Below are 19113 nucleotides of genomic sequence, written 5' to 3' on the forward strand. Positions count from 1 at the left end.
TCTAACTTAGTTGAATTGAGTACCAATCTCTCAGACAGCTGACTTTATCCTCAATTGTTCCTCACTGTCTTTTAACTATTTTAAATAACATGTTATGTTTTTAAAATGAGCTTGTACTAGTATTGCTTGTCTCCTATACACATCTTCTTTTTGAGGAATTTAAGCACTTAATACCTGTAGTAGATTTTGGATGCTTCCTTATTGTTCTGGTGATGCCTGCAGGTTAAAATTACTTTTTAAAAAATCTTTACTTTTCTCTTGCACATTTTTTGAATTGAAAGCTTATTTAAATGGGTTGGGTAGAGGTTCTATATTTGTGTGAATTAAGATACAAGTTAAATTGTTATATAATTTGATATTTATTATATCTGGAAGATGCAGATTATATTCTTTTTAAAGGTTTTATTTAGCCTTTTGTTTTTATATCAAAATAATTTTAAGTATACCCCTTTACTGTCTTATAATTCTCTCTCTATATATATATACACCTTTGCCTTGTAACAAATAGCAAAACAAACAAAAAGCAATTAAGAAAAAACAAACAACATAGGCATTATACCCCAAAACTTCTCTGCTTCATCTTCTACAATGCATGTCAGCACATAAGCTATAATTGCCTTTCTGGTAGTATGTGATCAGTGCAAGAAAAAAATGAACCATGAATTGATATACTTCATTACTACAGGTCATATGGGAATCAGCTCTATTCTTTCCTTTTCTAAAAAAAACGCTTGTGCGTCACCTATTACAATAAGTTTACATTAGATCTATGATATATTTTGTCAGTTTTATATTAAATTTGGATGTTGGAAAATAAACTAATAATCAATGCTTTTAGAGAATAAGAATAGTTGAAAGTTATGTATTGCTTTAAGTTTTGCAAAAAACTTCTCATATATTCCCTCATATCATAGCCACAACAAATCCCTAAATTAGGTGTTATTATTATCACTATTTTATTCATGAAGGAAATAGGCTAAGAGGCTAAAATGACTTGCCAAAAATGGTCAAAATAAAAATATGTGTCTAAGGCAGTTTTGGAATTCAATTATTTCTAATTCCAAAGCCAACGTTTTAATTAATATGCCAACCAACTGGTAATACAGAAAATTTAAAAGCTGCGTGAGTCTTATTGCCTTATGCCCTGTAACTATTTTACCACACTGATTCTGATATTGTAAATAGGGTGTCACATGAGAATAAAGGTAATTTTGTCTCTTCTAAAAAAATAATTTAATAGGTCAAAAAGGATACTACTTATTCCATTAGAGAGGTTATAGTTATTCTGAGATTAGATAAACCCAAGACATGAGATACATAACATCTCAATAGGCTCATAATCAAGATGCTAAAGTCAAGCAGAGTTAGAGCTGAAATACCTTGAAAACCAGTTACCTCAAGATCATGATGGGATATCTGAAAAATGTATTTCAAATGACAAAATATGGTCCTTAATGGTACTGGTTTCCTCTTTTCATAGTAGACATACCTCCGGGGACATTTTAAAATTTCATGGATCCTGGCACTTGACTGATATTGGCAAAAATTCAATGAATTCTATTCATATATATGAACCCTTTACTCATTCAAGATATCTTGTGTTCAAAAAGGTATTACTAATAATGTTTTCCATCACATATAGTTTTTTTTCTTAAGGTAGAATAATAAACCCATAAAGCTACTGTGATAACTGTGTAAATTCAATTATCATTCCTGAGGTTTGAATATAAGAAATTAATTGATTCTTCCATCTTTGTTCCCACCTGGCCAAAAGAGTTAACAAAAAAATGTAAATTAAATAATGAAAACTTTTGCATTATATTAAACGGAACTTTATTCTCTTAACAATCTAATTCAATATTAAGATGAATTTGGCCATTATTTTAAGATAAACATTGTTTCATATATATATATAGTTTTCTTTAAATAATATTCTTGGGATTGGCCATTAGAAAGATTCATGATTTTAAAAATAACTATTCTAATTATATTTTATTATTCAAGTAGACATACATTTTATTAGTGACCATTAAAAATTATATTTAAAAACATTTTGAAGGCTAAACAACTGTAGCATGTAGAATTTAGATGAAGAGGGAGAGATACAGTTATAGACTAGCACAATTCAGGAGTCAAATGAGAGCTGAATCACTCAGGCTGTAGCCTCAGGAAAATCATGTGATCAAATTGTTCTTAAACTAATTGGTTACAATCAAAAGTTGATTATAATTTTGATATTAAACCTGAAATTATGTGTTCATTAAAATGAATCTAATCATTGCCTATATTCCATTTATAGAAATAGCAAGCTTAAGTAGTTCTCTAGACAATGAAACAGAGAAAATATCATTAACAATAAATATTTGGCAGGAATATTAGAGGAAGCCTGCATGGTAAAATATATTTGATTTCAAAATCAACAAATCTCAGTTAATAAAAATAATTCATATTAACTCCTTCAGTCATTGTCATTGTTAACTTACTAATTGCAAACATTTATTGTTAGCTAAATCATCCAAATTGACATGCATCACTGAGTGGATTATACTTTACTTTGTTAGGGGAAATGTATCAACTGGAAGCCAGTTTTCATTTAATTTCATTTATCTCCTAAATTTATTTAATTTAATAAAAGTTATTTGTGAAAATATGATTCTAAGATAATTAGAAAGAGATATTGTAGAACATATAGAAATGTAGTATCACTCAAAGTAGTACTAATAGTTTTAATTCAATTTTTATTTATTGAACGGAGGATCATGACTCTGAGACTCTAGGAAGCAACCAATCAGGTCAGGCACTGTACTATGCCAACTATGCCAGTAGAGAATTAACACAAATGTGCCCCATTAAGATCAATTATCTAACATACCACTATCATTATATTGGGGTTAGGTCAACTAATGCAATTTTGTTTGGAGAGGAACTTTACAAAAACATTAGCCATTATTAACTGAAGACAAAGAAAGCTATTATAAACATTTTGGAAGATATATGTTCTTTTCCTTTATCCCTGAACCCCATTCCACAATTTTATTACCGGGTTTAAGGGTATACACAGTTTTGTAATCTTTGGGTGTAATTCTAAATTGCTCTCCAAGATGGTTGGATTAGTTCACAGGTCCAACAACATTCCCTATTTTCTATATCCCTTCCAATATTTGTCCTTTGCCCTTTAGTCATTTCATTCAATCTGATGGATGTGAGATGACATCTCAGAGTTGTTTTAGTTTTCATTTCTTTAATTGGTAGTGCTTTAGAGCACTTTTTAATATAGCTATATAAAATTTTGGAGGAAGAAACCAAAGTCATATATTTATACTTACTAATAAAATCTAGTAATTATATAATATTTTAAGGTTTGCAAAAAAGCACTTTATATAAGTAAACTCATGCAATCCTACAAATATATAAAGTGGGCTATTATTAATACCATTTTACTGATGAGAACATTGAGGCTGAGAATGGTTAAATGACTTACCCAGGTTCATAATGCTAAAAAGGGGTTGAGGGTGAATTTGAATTCTGGTCTTCCTGACTCCAGTTCCAATACTTTATCTAATGTGGCACATTACTAACTTCCTGGGAAGAGTGCCACTGATTTATATGCAAAAGGAGACAAATCTGTATGATTCATGACAAAATGCAACTATATTCTCTTCCTGTCATATTTATATTATGTGAATGTATTAGAAAGTGTTGTCCAAAAAAGTAATTAAAGCAGGATTATATACAAATATCAATGTTGTTTACGCAGGTCAATGTATTTATATTATTGGAACATTTAAATTTTTGTCTTGTTTTTATCAATGTTTTAGTTCCCTAAACAGGGAAGTAAAAATAAAAGAACCAAAAACTTAAGGGAGACTTGAAAAACAAAACTACACACACATATACATATCTGAATTCTATCACTAAATAATTTCTTAGGATTAAAAAATATTCAATAGGGACAAACTGATATTGACAAATACATTTTGTAGTTGTCATAACATGCAAAGTTAAGTCAATTCAAATGACTTATAATTCAGATTATTTAGGCTTTTTGTCTTATTCATTTAGTTTTGACAGAAAAGGGTAAGGGAGAAATAAAACCTAGAGCATAGATATGGGATAGATTAGGAATAAAAAGAATCAGAAAATACTAGTGGGGAAAAATTTATTCATCATGAGAGTTTGATGTGACTGAAAATGTCTGAATAGAAACAAAGAATAAATAGCATAGAGGCAAGAAGTAATACATGAATGAATAAATGAAAATGACAGTTTAAATATCTTTGGTTTATATTTTTGTTTCAATGAATGTTAGAAATGGATTGTTGTTCAAAGAAGGACTAAAGAAACATGAAACATTGGAATTTTAGCCACTACATTCTTGCTTTTTTAATTCTATTTGAACTGAAGTTGGAGTTCAAGTTGATCTAAAGTTAATATTGTGTGGGGGCCCTTTTTCACCAAATAAGCAGCATGTCAATTTTTTCTAAGTAAGTTCTTTAAATTATCACAAATTTTCTGGCATTATAACACTAGAATAACGTTTCCTTATTAAATCTATGGATATGTAATGATTATGTAATGCATTATAGGATGCAGTTGTCATTATCAATTGCAACCACATAATTTTAATATGAGCAGGGTCACATGATATGTCATTACATTTTTTACTAAGAATTACAAAACATCAAATTGTAACTTCATTTGTATAATTCCACTTCAATTTAAGAAAATTGAGATCATTTGAACTTTTAAAATAAAGATAATTAAATGAAGAACTTACTTGTTCCTGATGTTGGCTTAGTGGTCTTGAATGAATCAGTCTTTCTGGCAGTTTACGGTCAAGACCATGTCCATTTTCTAAACGAGTTTCTCTGGGCTTGTCAAACCAATCTGTTTCCTCACGACGTAGGTGATAGGCTTTAGAAACCAAGGAAATGTCAAAAATCCAACCCAGACAAACAGAGTAAAAGAGAGGGCAAAAGATGACCCATAATAAAAACATGCATTTTCAAAATTGCTCATGCAGTTAAAATACAAAATCTAGTAAGAGCAAGACAGGTATTTCAAGATATCAATAACCAAATCCACTAAAATAGTGTATCACTATTGAATAATATGAGAGAATTAAGTCACAAGTGTTAAATAATATTATATTTAATGGTCCCTATTGGATGACTTTATACATGGAAAAATCTTAGAGAACATTTTTATATAGCAATGATTTAGGTGATATTAATATTTTTTAGCCTTTCCTATATTTTCAAATTAGAAATTTGAAATATAAAACCAAATATTCACAAGTTAATATTGCCTTCTCAAGATCTTATAGAGAAGTTTTTATATTAATTTTATTTTCAATATAAGATTTTCACTAATCGTACTGTGGGTAGAAGGAGTCTGCTGGTTCTCTTTTTTCCTATAACACCATCCTTTCTGTCATTTCTTTTATCTTGATAAGAGATAAAATTTGATTCATTATTTATTCTATGCCTTTCTTTAGAGTCATTAACCATATCAGAAAAACAGAATGCTAATTTTGTTTTGTGTGCTTTTAAATAATTATATAATGTGATTAAATGAAATTTCTATCTGGTGTTTAATTTTGCTCAATTTCCAGTTTTCATAGTTACAGATAACATAATTTTGGTAAACATGTATGATATAAAATGAAACAAGTAATCTTTGGGGAAAAAAGATATCATCATTGGTGGAAAGGGGTCTGATAGGATAAATTTCCTTATATTATCCAGATTATATGTCTCTGCCTCCCAAATAAATCATAAAAATAGGAAACTTCCATCTTTAGTTTATTTTTTAATTTTATTGCTGCTAGTATAATGTGGATTCTAATGATTACTTGTACTTAAAAGAATATATATTAATATATGTTGAAAATCTGGACTGTAATACATTATCAAAACATTATTCTTGGAGATTAGGTCAATGAATACTATATATTAGGTTTCCTAATGCACTTGATAATGCTATTTATATTACATTAAGAAATATATTCATATAGCAAGCATTAAAAATATGCAAAACAAAACTTCTTTCTAATCTTGAGAACTGGTTCATTGACATTCAAATCAGATTCAATTGTGTACTTCTAGTTTATTTTATGAGTGTGAATGGATTTTTTCCACTTTCAAATGAAATTATAAAAAATAAGGGGGTAATCAATGAAGAATAAGGAGGTAATTTTTAAAATTATTTCTACTTTTAAGCAACAAATAGCTTCTCCACTTTATTATTAATTAAAAATATTTTACTGAAACTGGGAAAAACAGGCCAATAAAATTTATTTTCTCTCACAAATTGAATGATCACTAAGTCTCCAAGAAACCTATTGACCTTTCTTATTCTGTTGTAAATATGCATTAATATAGCTAATTAGTTCTGTAAAATATTAATCATTTCAATGACAAAATGTCAAACTAATCATTAAATTAAATTGACTGGTCAGTTTAGTTGGTTCCCTTATGAATAAATGTCAAGATCCTGAAATAAATTATATACTACATTGTGGGGGCTGGGGGGTAAGTCCTCCAAGAAAAAAAGATGAATATATACAATGATATGCAAATTAATAGTTAAATATTATTCAATGGAAATTATTAAAAAAAAACTCAATCCATGAGGAAGGTTGAGGCAAACTTTTAGATTATGAGATTTTAGGATTAAAACATGTCACCTACCTGCTGCCCCCCCAAAAGAATCATTTTTATTAGTTCATTTGGATAACAGGTAAGTTCACTGGGAGAAAATCAGTCATACCCTTTATAGATGTTACATTGACAAAAAAATAGTAAACTGGTTTTTAAAATACTCTTGTACACTATGATCTTATTTAGAGTAGAAACATTCACTTTAGTACATATGAGCTTTCAAAAGGAAAGATTTTATATCTATATTTTGCAAAAGGTATGTTTATGAATTATTAATTTTATTAAATACAATGAAGATATAGAATGCAGATTGCTTGAAAATAGCTTTACTTAGTGGAACATGATTACATGAAGCATGTTATTTTTTTCTTAGTCTAGAAAAATTGCTTCAAAGCTCTTATTTGTCTGATAAAAATTTTTAATTGTTTCAGTTTAGTAAAAATAAATTCCTGCCTTTACTATTCATTTTGCCCTCATATATGCTAGTATCTTTTTAAAAGATGTTGCTAGAATAAATGAAAAAACATTAAAATAAAGCATTATTTGGGAAATTTAATGCAAATAAATGTATTCTATCTTGACTTAAAACATTAAGGTACTTGGAGAATGGACTGTTAATTTCTAAAAAATCATAAAATGGTATAAGATATGTATTGTTTTAAGTGAAATATTGAAATAAGTGTAAAATTATCTATGATGGTATTTTGAGTGCTTTCATAAGCAGAGTGTTTATCAGGTGAAATTATTTGGCAATGTTACAATTTTTTTTTATTATTTTGACTTTTAGCCTGAATTTTTCTTGTTTCTTTAGAATAAAATAACATGTCCCTTGGATCCAAAGTGAGACAAAAATTATATCTTTGTTATTTTTGCAAGAGTAAATAATAGAGGGGGCAGCTGGGTAGCTTAGTGGATTGAGAGTCAGGCCTAGAGACGGGAGGTCCTAGGTTCAAATCTGGCCTCAGCCACTTCCCAGCTGTGTGGCCCTGGGCAAGTCACTTGACTCTCATTGCCTACCCTTACCACTCTTCTGCCTTGGAGCCAATACACAGGATTGACTCCAAGACGGAAGGTAAGGGTTTAAAAAAAAGAGTAAATAATAGATAGAAAATGTTTCATTTTGTGATAATTACATCATCTCATATTTGCTCTAATGGTTAGCATATCTCACTACTCAAGATAATAACAACAAACCCTTTCTCCCCATTCTGTGACATCTGGTATGTTATACAATATTCCTTTGTTTTCTATGTGTGACATAATTATTCTTATTATTTTCCTAATCTCTGATCATATCGTTTCTGCCTCACATTTTCTACTTAAAAAAAAGTCAAAGCCAGATGTGAAGATACTAAAAAAACTTCAGTCTTTGAATTTCTTCTTTTCTCTCTCCTATATACCCTTGGATATTGGTAGTTATAATATTAGCAATTTCCACCATGTTGCCTCAACACCTCGCCTGAGCTTTTTTACCCTATTTCATACAACATATAAGAGACCCCTTTTAGAGTTCTTCAGTATTTTGTGTTTTACATACATTTAATCTTCCTTTATCCATTAGAAATTTTGAATACCAATGAAGACAGAGAGCTAAATATAAAATGTTTTACAAAAACACAACCATATTAGCATTCAATTTGAAATGTATAATTTCCTTCTCTTAATAACAAGCTGTCTAACTAGCACTACCTCTCACAATACCTTTAACATTCTCCCATCTTATCTACTAATAGCATGATTCCTCTATCATCTATGTCATCAATTTGTTTCTTATAGTTCAAGACCCCAAACAATTCTACCAACTCTACCTTCTTTTTAAAATCTTAGCCCTCCCTCTTCATTTGGTCTCCAGGCTTTTTTACTGCAGCTTGTACCACAAGTATCCTCTTCAATTGTGACCAATAGGACTCTGCTTTAACCTCAAATATTTTCTATCTCCTACTTTCAGTGAAACCTCAGTTTCCTCTAAACATAATGCAGTGCTATTCTGACTTTTTTTTTAGTAAGTTCTCATATTCAACTTTGATCACATAAAAATAAAAGAATCTTTGCTCTTCATCGTAACCAGTATTAATCTTTTAAAATAAATATTTCATTATTGCCTTTTTTATTTTATAATTATTTCTCCATTTTAACTCTTCAGGCAAACTATCCATTCAAATTTGTTTTGAGCCATTAATATACCAACACCCACAACACAGTATCTTTTATCTCAGTGGCTTTGATATATAGCTCATATTTTCCCTCTCCTCCCCATAATCTGCTATGATCTTCAACACCTTCAACATTAAACTAGATGACAACTCTGATACCTTTCATTCACAGTTCAAAAGTCTACTTATATAAAATTATATTCGTCTCCATCCTCACGAGTCCATTCATTATCATGGTGACATAATGGATCATATAAGCTATTGAAATTTTTATGCCTACTAGTTCCTCTTGCTTCTTAATTTCAACATGTATTTCATACATCCTTCTCTCCCCATTCTCATTACCTGCATCACAAGTAATAATTTTATTATCTCCTTTCTAGATTAAGTTAATCTAGTTAATTTTAATTCTCCCCTTGTCTTTATTCTTTCTGACTTCTAACTCATCAGGACTGTTTCCCCAAACACCACATTTGTCAAGGACCTACAATTGACTACCAAATCAAGGTGATAATCCTAAGTAAATAAAGCTTGCAAGTACTTCCCCATCTGGTCTTATCAAAATTATTTAAGTTCCTTTTCTTTTGTAAATTTCCAAACTTGATAACACCATTCTTTTTCATTCCTCCTACATATATGTACACACACACACACACACACACACAGAATAAATTCTTCCCAGTCTAGGAAATGCATGTTTCTGCTTGCTTTGAAAATGTAGTTCCTAATGTTGAGGTTATGAAGAGTAATTATAAGAGCTTTTGGGGGACTGCTAGGCATATTTGTTTCCTAATTTCCTGGCACTAAAGGGAATAAGAATACATACTCATGCATGCACACACACATAGGTATATGTAATGTTGAATTCCATTCTATGGATCTTTACTCAAGTTGCTTTTTCTTCTAGAGATAACTAATCTTCTTGGTAGTTGATGATTTCCAGATTTTTGCATATTTAAGTCCTACCCACCTTAAAAAAACATATAAACAAAACAAAACAAAAAACAAAACCTTTCCATTTTAATTTGATCCTAAGATAGAAAAGTTTTAAGGACTAGATAATGGAGGTTAAGTGACTTTCCCAGGTTCCCAGATAGGAAATATCTGAAATCAGATTTGAATCCATGACCTCCATCTCTAGGTATTGCTCTTAATTCACTGAGCCACCTGTCACATACCTGCCCCCTATTTCTACCTATCATATAAGGGCCATTTTAAATGTATATCTTAAAAACAAAAAATAAAAGACAAAGTTTCTTTATGATTCCATTCCACACAGGTCTCTTACTGACTTCTCTGAAATGCCTCATTTTTATATCCATATCAGGAAGTTTGACAATTTATTACATTTTTTCATGGGTTTACATCATTTCTTCATGAGTTTGCAAATTTTCTACATACATGTACATGTTTCTGCTATCTTTGAAAATGTAGTGGTTATGGATTGCAAGATTCATAATTTATGCTTTGTGATTGCTGAGCATAATGATCCCCAATTTCCTGGTGCAAAAGGGAATAAGTATCCACATTTTTCAGACAATGGCACTCCTTGTGTCTTAATAAACATTCATTCTTTTTTCCTTAAATGTGGAGCAGAAAGCTAGAGAATTGAAATGTATTTCTACGTGCAAAAATATTGTAAAATTAATTTTACCTAAGAATTGGAGTTATTGAGATAAGTGGGAAACCACTTAACATATTTTATAAAGATAACTGTGAGCACATTCTTAGGACTACCTAATAATTCAAGATATTTTTCTCTTTCCTCAGGCAAAGTGGCCCACTTAATATTGTAATTTTTAAATATTTTAAATGATACATTTTTAAATAGGTCATTTCTCAAGTTCAAGTAATCTAACATTCAAAATATCTCTTTTGATTAGAAAATTCCTTTTTACACTGGAATGCATTTTTATTTGAATATATGAAAAGGGGAATTTATTTCAAGAACTTATATATGTATATGTATATTTATGAAATTTATATTGATGCATAGTTTATTATTATGTGTTTATTAGCCATGGAGGAGGATGTGCTACCTTTATCTCTCTCTCTCTCTCAATATATTTCTATACACACACACACATATATATATATATACATGTACACATATGCATACATACCATAACATCCATATGTGTAATATATACATATATACGTTCACATAAACACATGTATGTATGTATACTTACCTGAAATCTGTTTTAAATTGTTTAAATAATTATGAAGTGTTCTAAATTGATAGCATTTGGAAACTAATGATTATTTAATCTCCAAATCCAGTAATAATTTCATTTATTCAGGCCGTGACTTCTTTGCCTCCCTAGCAACATCTTAGATATTTGACATATTTTTTAACTTCATGGTTTCCCATAGATTGTATTACCTTTTTCTTCTTCTACCCTTCTTAATGACTTAATTGACAACTCATTAAAATCCAACCCTCTTTCTATGACATTTGAAAGTACATTACCCACCATAAACTTGCTCCACTTTTGCTAGTTTTACTTCTCAATTACTCCCTCCTTCCACGTGCATGTTTTATAAACAAACTGAATATTAAATTTTCCTAGCATATAGCATATCTTATTTCCACCCCTTTCTTTATGATAATTACTGAGGTTAGTAATAGTTTCTCCTCTCATATTAACTTGATATGGTACCTTTTCTTTAAGACTCAGCTCATAATTCATGGACTTAAAGCCTTCTTTCATCTTAAGTGGAATAATCTCCTCCCTCCTCTAAACTCCTAAGTACTCTACAATATGTTATATTTTCCTTATTTTATAGATATGTGTTTATATATTACTTTAGTTCCATGGTCTTTAAAATCCTTAAAGGATAAGGACATTTATTATGAATTCATTATATTGTGTATGTGAATGATTTAGACACAAGTATTTAAAAGTTGAGTGAATAAAAAAATTAATGCATTAATAACAAAATTAACAAAAGATGAATTTCATATACCTACATGAACATGAGAGAAACAATAGCTGCATTTAGAGAATGTTTAATATCTTTCTAATTATAATAAGGATAATTTTCATTTACATTTAAACCTATGCTTCCCCAGGGTTATCATTAGAAGTTACTAATCAATTTTTACCATCTATGTTATGCCCTATGATGGAACAATTTTAGCTCTACCTGATTATTTATGAAAATAAAGAAAAGTAATATGATGAATAATTCTGAAGAAAGAATGCATACTATACCCAATGACCCATTATTGAATTAAATGAGCTACAAGAATGCTCATTTGTTTATCAAAATCATTCTCTCCATTTGCCTTCCAATTTATCCCAACATAAACCCTTTTCCCTTTCTTTTCTTTTACTATCTAATATTAACCTCCATATAAAAAATAAACTTTTAACTATTGAAGTAAATTAATCTTTCCTACTTATGTTTGTGCATGGTATGAATTCACTTTCAAGATGCTTAGTTTTGATGATATTTATAAATATGGGGCAATGTTAATTTTTCCAGGTTGCAACTACAAAGCTATTGTGAAAATCTTGAAAAAAAAAGCTAATTTCATTTAATTTGATTCCTTATGATAACTCCATGAGAAAAGGAACTAATAGATTTGAATACTCCCTGCTCATGGTGAACCAAAGTAAATGAGATTAATTATATTTGCAAATTCTATCCAATTCTGATTTGTTCACATAAATCCACTTTCACGCATTTACGGTTTCTGTTTCTGGTTCAATGTGACAAACCAAACAAAAATAAATCAATTCAGACTTTTGGTAATAGGAGCAAAACTCAAACAGTATAAAAGGAAACACAAACCTAAATGAGGACAGTTATTAGTTGTACTCAGTGTAGCACCATAAGAATGCCAAATAATTAATTAGAATGCATAAAAATTATAACCCACTGACTCAGTGGATCTGAAAACTCTGTGTTCCTAAGGACAAAAGTAATTAACAGGTTTTCTAAAATTAATCTAAATCTAAATTTAAAAGTAAAATTAATTTTCCTGTGACAAATACTTGACATTATAACTAGTAAATTCATGTGATCTATAAAACAAAAACATCTCCAAACTATTATTGCTGTTAAACAGCACTGTCAAAAATATACAATTGTCCTTTCCTCAGCCAGCACTCTCTTCATTAAAAATAAAATTTGCCTCATTGGCAGGATTGTATAATTTTTATTAATGACAATTTTGGTTTATAAGAGTGAATGATATTTAACTTTGTCAGTTTAGTAATGAGATGTGAGTATTCTTATACTAGGGCAATACATGAAGTACAGTTTGTGCTTTAACAGTTGCTTCTATTTATTGCACATTTTAAAACAGCATAATCCTGTAGTAATTTTGTGATCCTATAACTTAACTTTATAATAGTGTAAAAGATCTTGCTTTAAAGACTGGCTTTTTTACTTACCTTATAATTTCATAATGAGAGACTCTTGCCAAGTTAGGGTGATTATGACCTTTGCATTCTACAATGTAGACTATATCTATATCTACATATAAAATTAACCTCTTTAATAATTTATTCAAGGCATGCAGAATCTTGGAAAAATTGAAAAAACAACTTTAAAGGCTATGTCTACCAAAAACAAAAACAATTCTTTGACCAAATAAAAAAAACTAATAAAATTATTTGATTTGGTCAAATATGTCATTTCCACTATTTAATGGCCTGTTTTAGTACCTGTAGGTAAGTCCGTATTTACATTGATGCTGTAACTTGGAAAAAAAAGGGTAGCTTCACATGTGAAATAAAAATGAACTCTGTGAAATAGCTGGGGAAAATTTTCTATTTTATAACAATATAGTAGGCAATCTTTAAAAGTAAAATAAGGCATTCATGAGCAAAAATATTTTGCTAATTGGAAAGAATAAATTAATATCAAAGAAAACTTAATACTATTTCATGCCATGCACATTTTTCTACTGAGATAATCATATTTACAAAGAGTGAGTGTCATGCATTTTTATTTCATGATACATTAACACAATACCATGTAAAATAAATTTATAGCAAGCATTTATTTTTACAATTTCCCTGTTTCATTCGATGTCCAAATGATTTTCTTTATTTTTTCTGCTTTATATTTTAAACAAATTTCAATTTAAATCTTACATTTTTCTTACATTTTTATAATCAAGACATTTTCTGTAATGTATAAATATTTACTGTCCAAATTGATGACTTATTATAACATAATTTAGAAAACTACAACAAACACCATTTCATATGTTATGCTCCCCATCACATGAAAAATCAATAATTCAGTCTTTCATAATAGGATTTGTGTAAATAATACCACACAGTTATATTCTAGAAAAACCTAAATGTTTTAACATCATGTAAACAAAACATCCAAGATGTCTGACTGAATTTTTGGTATTTCATTGACTTTTTTGTCAATATGTAGATATTTTATTTAGGTAGTACTTAGATTAATAAAATATTATGTTATATCCATTACTCATAGTTTTTCATCTTATTATTTAATCTCTGATAATGGTATCATCTTTTAAAAATGGCTGTTAGAAAGTCATCATATCCTTCTCTAAGTAAATAACAATAAAAATGATGCTTACATAAAAATTATGCAAAAATATTAAAATTTACTGATATATAATGCAATACTCTGGCTAATTTAATAAATTAATTCAAACAACAATAAAAGAAAAGAAAAAAATCAGTCAAATGGACTCTGTGTAACTCAACTGGCTTGTCAATAAGTAGAATAACAAATAAAAATGATCAACCTAATGGTCTTCTGTAGATCAAGACAAATATAACTTTATTATTACATTAACTTTTGTAAAAGCAATAATTAAATGGTACCCTCAGATCCTTTATGACCTTGAAAGTTACTTTCATATTTAAGTTCTAAGTTCTATAATTCTATCTAAATTAAAAAGGAATGCCAAATTATCATTGGTTGATTAAATCTTATTCCCTAATAATATCACAGAGGGTAAATTTCAGCAGGGAAATATCATTTGGTAATAGGCTGACTAATTTAACAAAGCAAAATAAAGGGAATAGATTAAGGTCTTTTAAAGATATAGACAAATTCTGAGAAGAAAAGTGTTAATTGATTTTAATAAGTTATTTTCCACCTATAAATAGAAGGGACAAACATATTTTATTTAAAAGTAGCTATTTCCTAATGTTTTTAGTTAAAGAGAAGCTAGAACATATGCAAAGAAATCAAGGGCAAACCAGAAAAGGAAGAGAAATATCAACAACAACATCAACAACAACAAAAGAATGAAAATAAAACATGCTTCCAAATCTACACACGATACATACTCTCTTTTTACATAAAATAAAAGTAAAATAAGTGTACAAACAACACACCAAGAAAACAGGAAAAATAAGTCCTTGGAGAAGGACAGTTAGACATGCAGAGAAATGAGGATCTGTGATTTGATAGGAACATAACAGCTTGGAGCCTAGTTTACCTTCACTGTCTGACATGGCATGTTGGAAGTCATCCATGAAGATTGCTATATCCCGATCATAACCTCGAGTCCGTGACTCTTCTCTCATATGCTGCTGAACCTCAGGCAATGAATGACTTGATCCAAACTGATCTCTTGTATCAGCAGATATTGGTGGCAGTGGACCAGCTGCAGCTCTAGCCATTCCCATTGGCTGCCCAACAGGGCTTAAAGGACTTTCTTCTTCTGAGTTCTGCGCAACAATTGGTATTCTTCCTCTACTCTGGCTAATAGGCAGACTTGTCGGTTTAGTTCTGCCAGAGGGTGTCACATGACTAAAAGAAACATCTAATGCTTCAGCCTCTTGAGCCTTCAGCCTTAAAGAAGAGCTTGATGAATCTCTCTTTATAGATAAATCAAGTCCATAGACAGAGGAAGGTCGTGAAGAAGGCCTTGATCTAGTGCCACTACTGTAAGGCTTGTCTGCCTCATCCTGTAATGCTGACCGGATTGTGGAACCCAAAGTACCCAAGCCTGTTCCAAGGGATGAAGTGAGAGATGATCCTATGAATTTTTGTTGGTCTGTGATATTTTTCCTAAGGCCAAAAGTAATATCATCCTGAAGAAGTCTTGCCCTGGAGGAAATGCCTGCAACTGATGGAGAGCTAGAAGTCATATAGCTTGAATAATCTGGTTCAAGGTCTCGACTTTCTTGAATTGGTGAAAATTTGGACATTTTGGGGTCAATTAGAGATTTCTTATGCTTTGCCTGCTTTTGATAAAGGATTGCTGCTGGAAGTTGTTTTGCTGCCTGTTTTTCAAGTGTCAGTCTACTAATACTATATTTCTCTGATTTGGGGAAATGTCGATAGCTAGTATCTGAGTGGTAATAATGGGAAAGGCCAGCAAGATGGTCTAAGCTCTCCGCACCTCGTCGGAATTCCTGCTTGATCTGATGTTTGAGAAGCTTCAATTCATAGGGGTCGTCCATTGGATCTTCTTCTGCTTTTACATAGGAATGCAGTCTAGAAGAAGTCTGTAAGGGTGCCAGAAAATCAGTGACTTCTTGAGTTCTGCGTGTCTCTGTGGTTTGAAGGAGGCGATCGGTTTTTGTCAAATCCTTATCATGAAGGCTAAATGCAGTGCTCAGTGCCCCTGTGCCCTTGGTAAGCTCACCAATATCATCAATCAGGAGATAATTCCGCGGTGTGTGATGTTCTATATCTGCATAGAATGAATCTGCCGATATGCTTGATATAGGACTGCCTGCTATGCTACTTCTTTCCTCTAAACCTATTCTTAAGTCTAAGCTATTATACTTACTACCAAGGTGGGAAACTGCATAAGTATTCTCAGTGGAAACCGGGGCTATCATCAAAGGTTGATTTCGAATGACCTCATAATTAGATGTTATTTTCGGCTCCAAATACAACGTAGACTGCCTTGGCTTCTGCTGTATCACCATCATCTGGGATGGGAGTTGATAGGAAGGCTGTGGGGTTGGTGGAGGTTGGGTTTGTGGTGTGAAGGACATTGTTGCCACAGTTTGGAAGGTAGGCTGGGTCTGATAAGGGGAAACCTGCTGATGGTACAAAGGTTGCTGTTGGTAAGGAGACTGCTGGGTATACTGAGTTGGAGCTTGTGTTGGAAGAGCAGGGGAGGAGAACTGATACTGGGTATAAGGACTTGTGGGTGGAACTAACTGAGATTCTGGCTGTGTTTGTGGTGGCATAAATTGGTTAAATTCAGTTTGGGGGGCAGTCCTTGGTCTTTCCAAACCATGCTGACTTTCGATTCTGGTTGGCCTCGTGCTGCTTACTTCACTATCTGACATATAATCACGGTCCTCAGCTACTCCTTGGAGGTAGGCTCGTTCTCTTTTCTCTCTTTCCTTTAACAATGCTTCTTTTCTCCTGTTGATGCCCATTTCTAAGTACCGCAGTTTTGCATCTATCTCTTTTTCTTCCTCATCCAATTCAGCTTGCTTCTTTCTGAGCTTTGCGGATTCTCGTTCTACAAGGTCAAGTTCTCTATCTATATCCTGGAGGATTTTGGCTCTTGCCATTGTGTTAGTTCTGCATATTCTTCTTCGAGAAACAGAACCCATGGTGCTATATGCTGATGGGGTCCCTGAGGAAGTTTCTTCAGGAGGTGGATTTGGAAGTGTCCTCTTTACTTTTTTCTGAGTGCCAGAAGCAGTTATAGTCTGAGAACCTTTGGTCTACAATTGAAAAGAAAGGGAAAGTTGATCAGAAAAATGAAGAAAAAATCGTTAACTGGCACGTCACTAAATATTTGATATGACAAATAAGACTACAATAATGAAACTTCATTTATCTAGTTACCTAATTCTACTTCATTTATCTCTCTATTGTCAACAAGCGAAACTAACTGAAGCATTATATTTGTTCTGTCTCTGAGTGTGGATATTCATCCTCATGTAAAAGGCAACATCAAAAAATATTTTTTGTAAAAATCAGAAAAGTAAAATGTTATCATGTGAAATTTATGTAGTTTTCATTTTTTAGAAGCTATATTGATAACAAAATTTAAATTGAAGCAGGTTTCTTTGTCTTAAAAATTCAAGGTGTTAACCATTCAAAAATTTAAACTATGTTTTAGTGGAAGTAGAACTTCATCATTCAAAATAGATGTGAATTTGAAATGACGAAAATCAATTTAGATTTAGAATGATGCATTTAGATTGATGTCTCTTTGTAAAAGAAAATATTAAATTAATAGTTTAGAAGATAAAAATACAAAAACAGAATATCCTTTAATAAGGGAGGTATAGAAATAAAAATGGAATTTCAAATTCTTTTACTAATATGATTTGAAAATACTGTATAACAATTTCATTTAATATTTAAGATAACTCTCACTGGTAGGTAGTATGTGAAAGATGACTTATGTCTCCCCTATTGTAAATTACTTACCCAAGTCACATAATTAGTAAGCGAAAGCTACTCAAAAACCTGAGATCTGAGTCTCTAACCAATGTTCTAACACCTTGTATTTCTACGTGATGAAGCAGTGATTAGGTATATATGACAATATGTAAAAGCACTAATGGTTATGAACCTTTTCTTTGGGAATATTCTTTTCCCAGTGGTTTATAGACTTGTAGAGTGCCCCTGCGCTAAGGAATTCAAGTAACTATATATAAAACTCATAATTAGGAATATATATAAAACATAATTAGGAATAGCAATACCAATGATTAGTGAAACAAGGAAAGGAAGAAGACCACTAGACAACAAAGAAGAGAGTGAAGGGGCCTAGAAGACTAGCAAATTATAAACTGCAACACACAGTGGTAAATTCATATGAGAGATAAATGATCCTCAGGCTAAAATTCTACTTTCCAAAATCAGCTAAGGCAACATTTCATAACAGTGACTCAGCTACACACATTTGTTACTGAAAGAATGAAGAGATGTTATTTCTTCTGATATTTTCTTCTGATATAAGGTCACATCACTGTTAAAGTGTTATAAGGAATATATACAGCATAGAGTGCTGTCTATGGTAATGAGGAATTTTCTAATTAAAGGAAAATCTAGAAAGTCAAGTTATATAAGCTAGAAGTAGAATTACAGATAGGATAAGATAAATTCATAAATTATGCACCTGAAATGATTCATAGATTATTTAAGTTTAAACACATATGTGGAGCAAATCTCTTACTTTCTTTCCTACCTTTCTCTAATAAATATTATTGGACAGTAACCATATACAGTGGGTTCACACAACTCATAAAGAAACAAAGGTAAAGAGAACATATCTCTGTCTTTTAGCTATTTATAATCAAGTAACTATTATTGAGGATTATATGAGAGACACCTCATAAAAGTTCCCCCAATAAAATCTC

General features: G+C 30.9%; 1 protein-coding gene across 1 annotated transcript in view; it reads right to left on the minus strand.

Moving 5' to 3' along the window:
* The window catches only part of PCLO (piccolo presynaptic cytomatrix protein), a 555993-nt gene that overhangs the window by 217248 nt on the left and 319632 nt on the right, over nt 1-19113 (minus strand). Inside the window, exons 7-8 of the mRNA XM_044677248.1 lie at nt 15264-17463; nt 4778-4914 (exon numbers count right to left, since the gene is read on the minus strand). Coding sequence (XP_044533183.1) covers nt 4778-4914; nt 15264-17463 — 2337 coding nt within the window. The remainder of the gene's footprint in view (nt 1-4777; nt 4915-15263; nt 17464-19113) is intronic.

Source organism: Gracilinanus agilis, chromosome 5, assembly GCF_016433145.1.
Source record: "Gracilinanus agilis isolate LMUSP501 chromosome 5, AgileGrace, whole genome shotgun sequence".
NCBI lineage: Eukaryota > Metazoa > Chordata > Mammalia > Didelphimorphia > Didelphidae > Gracilinanus > Gracilinanus agilis.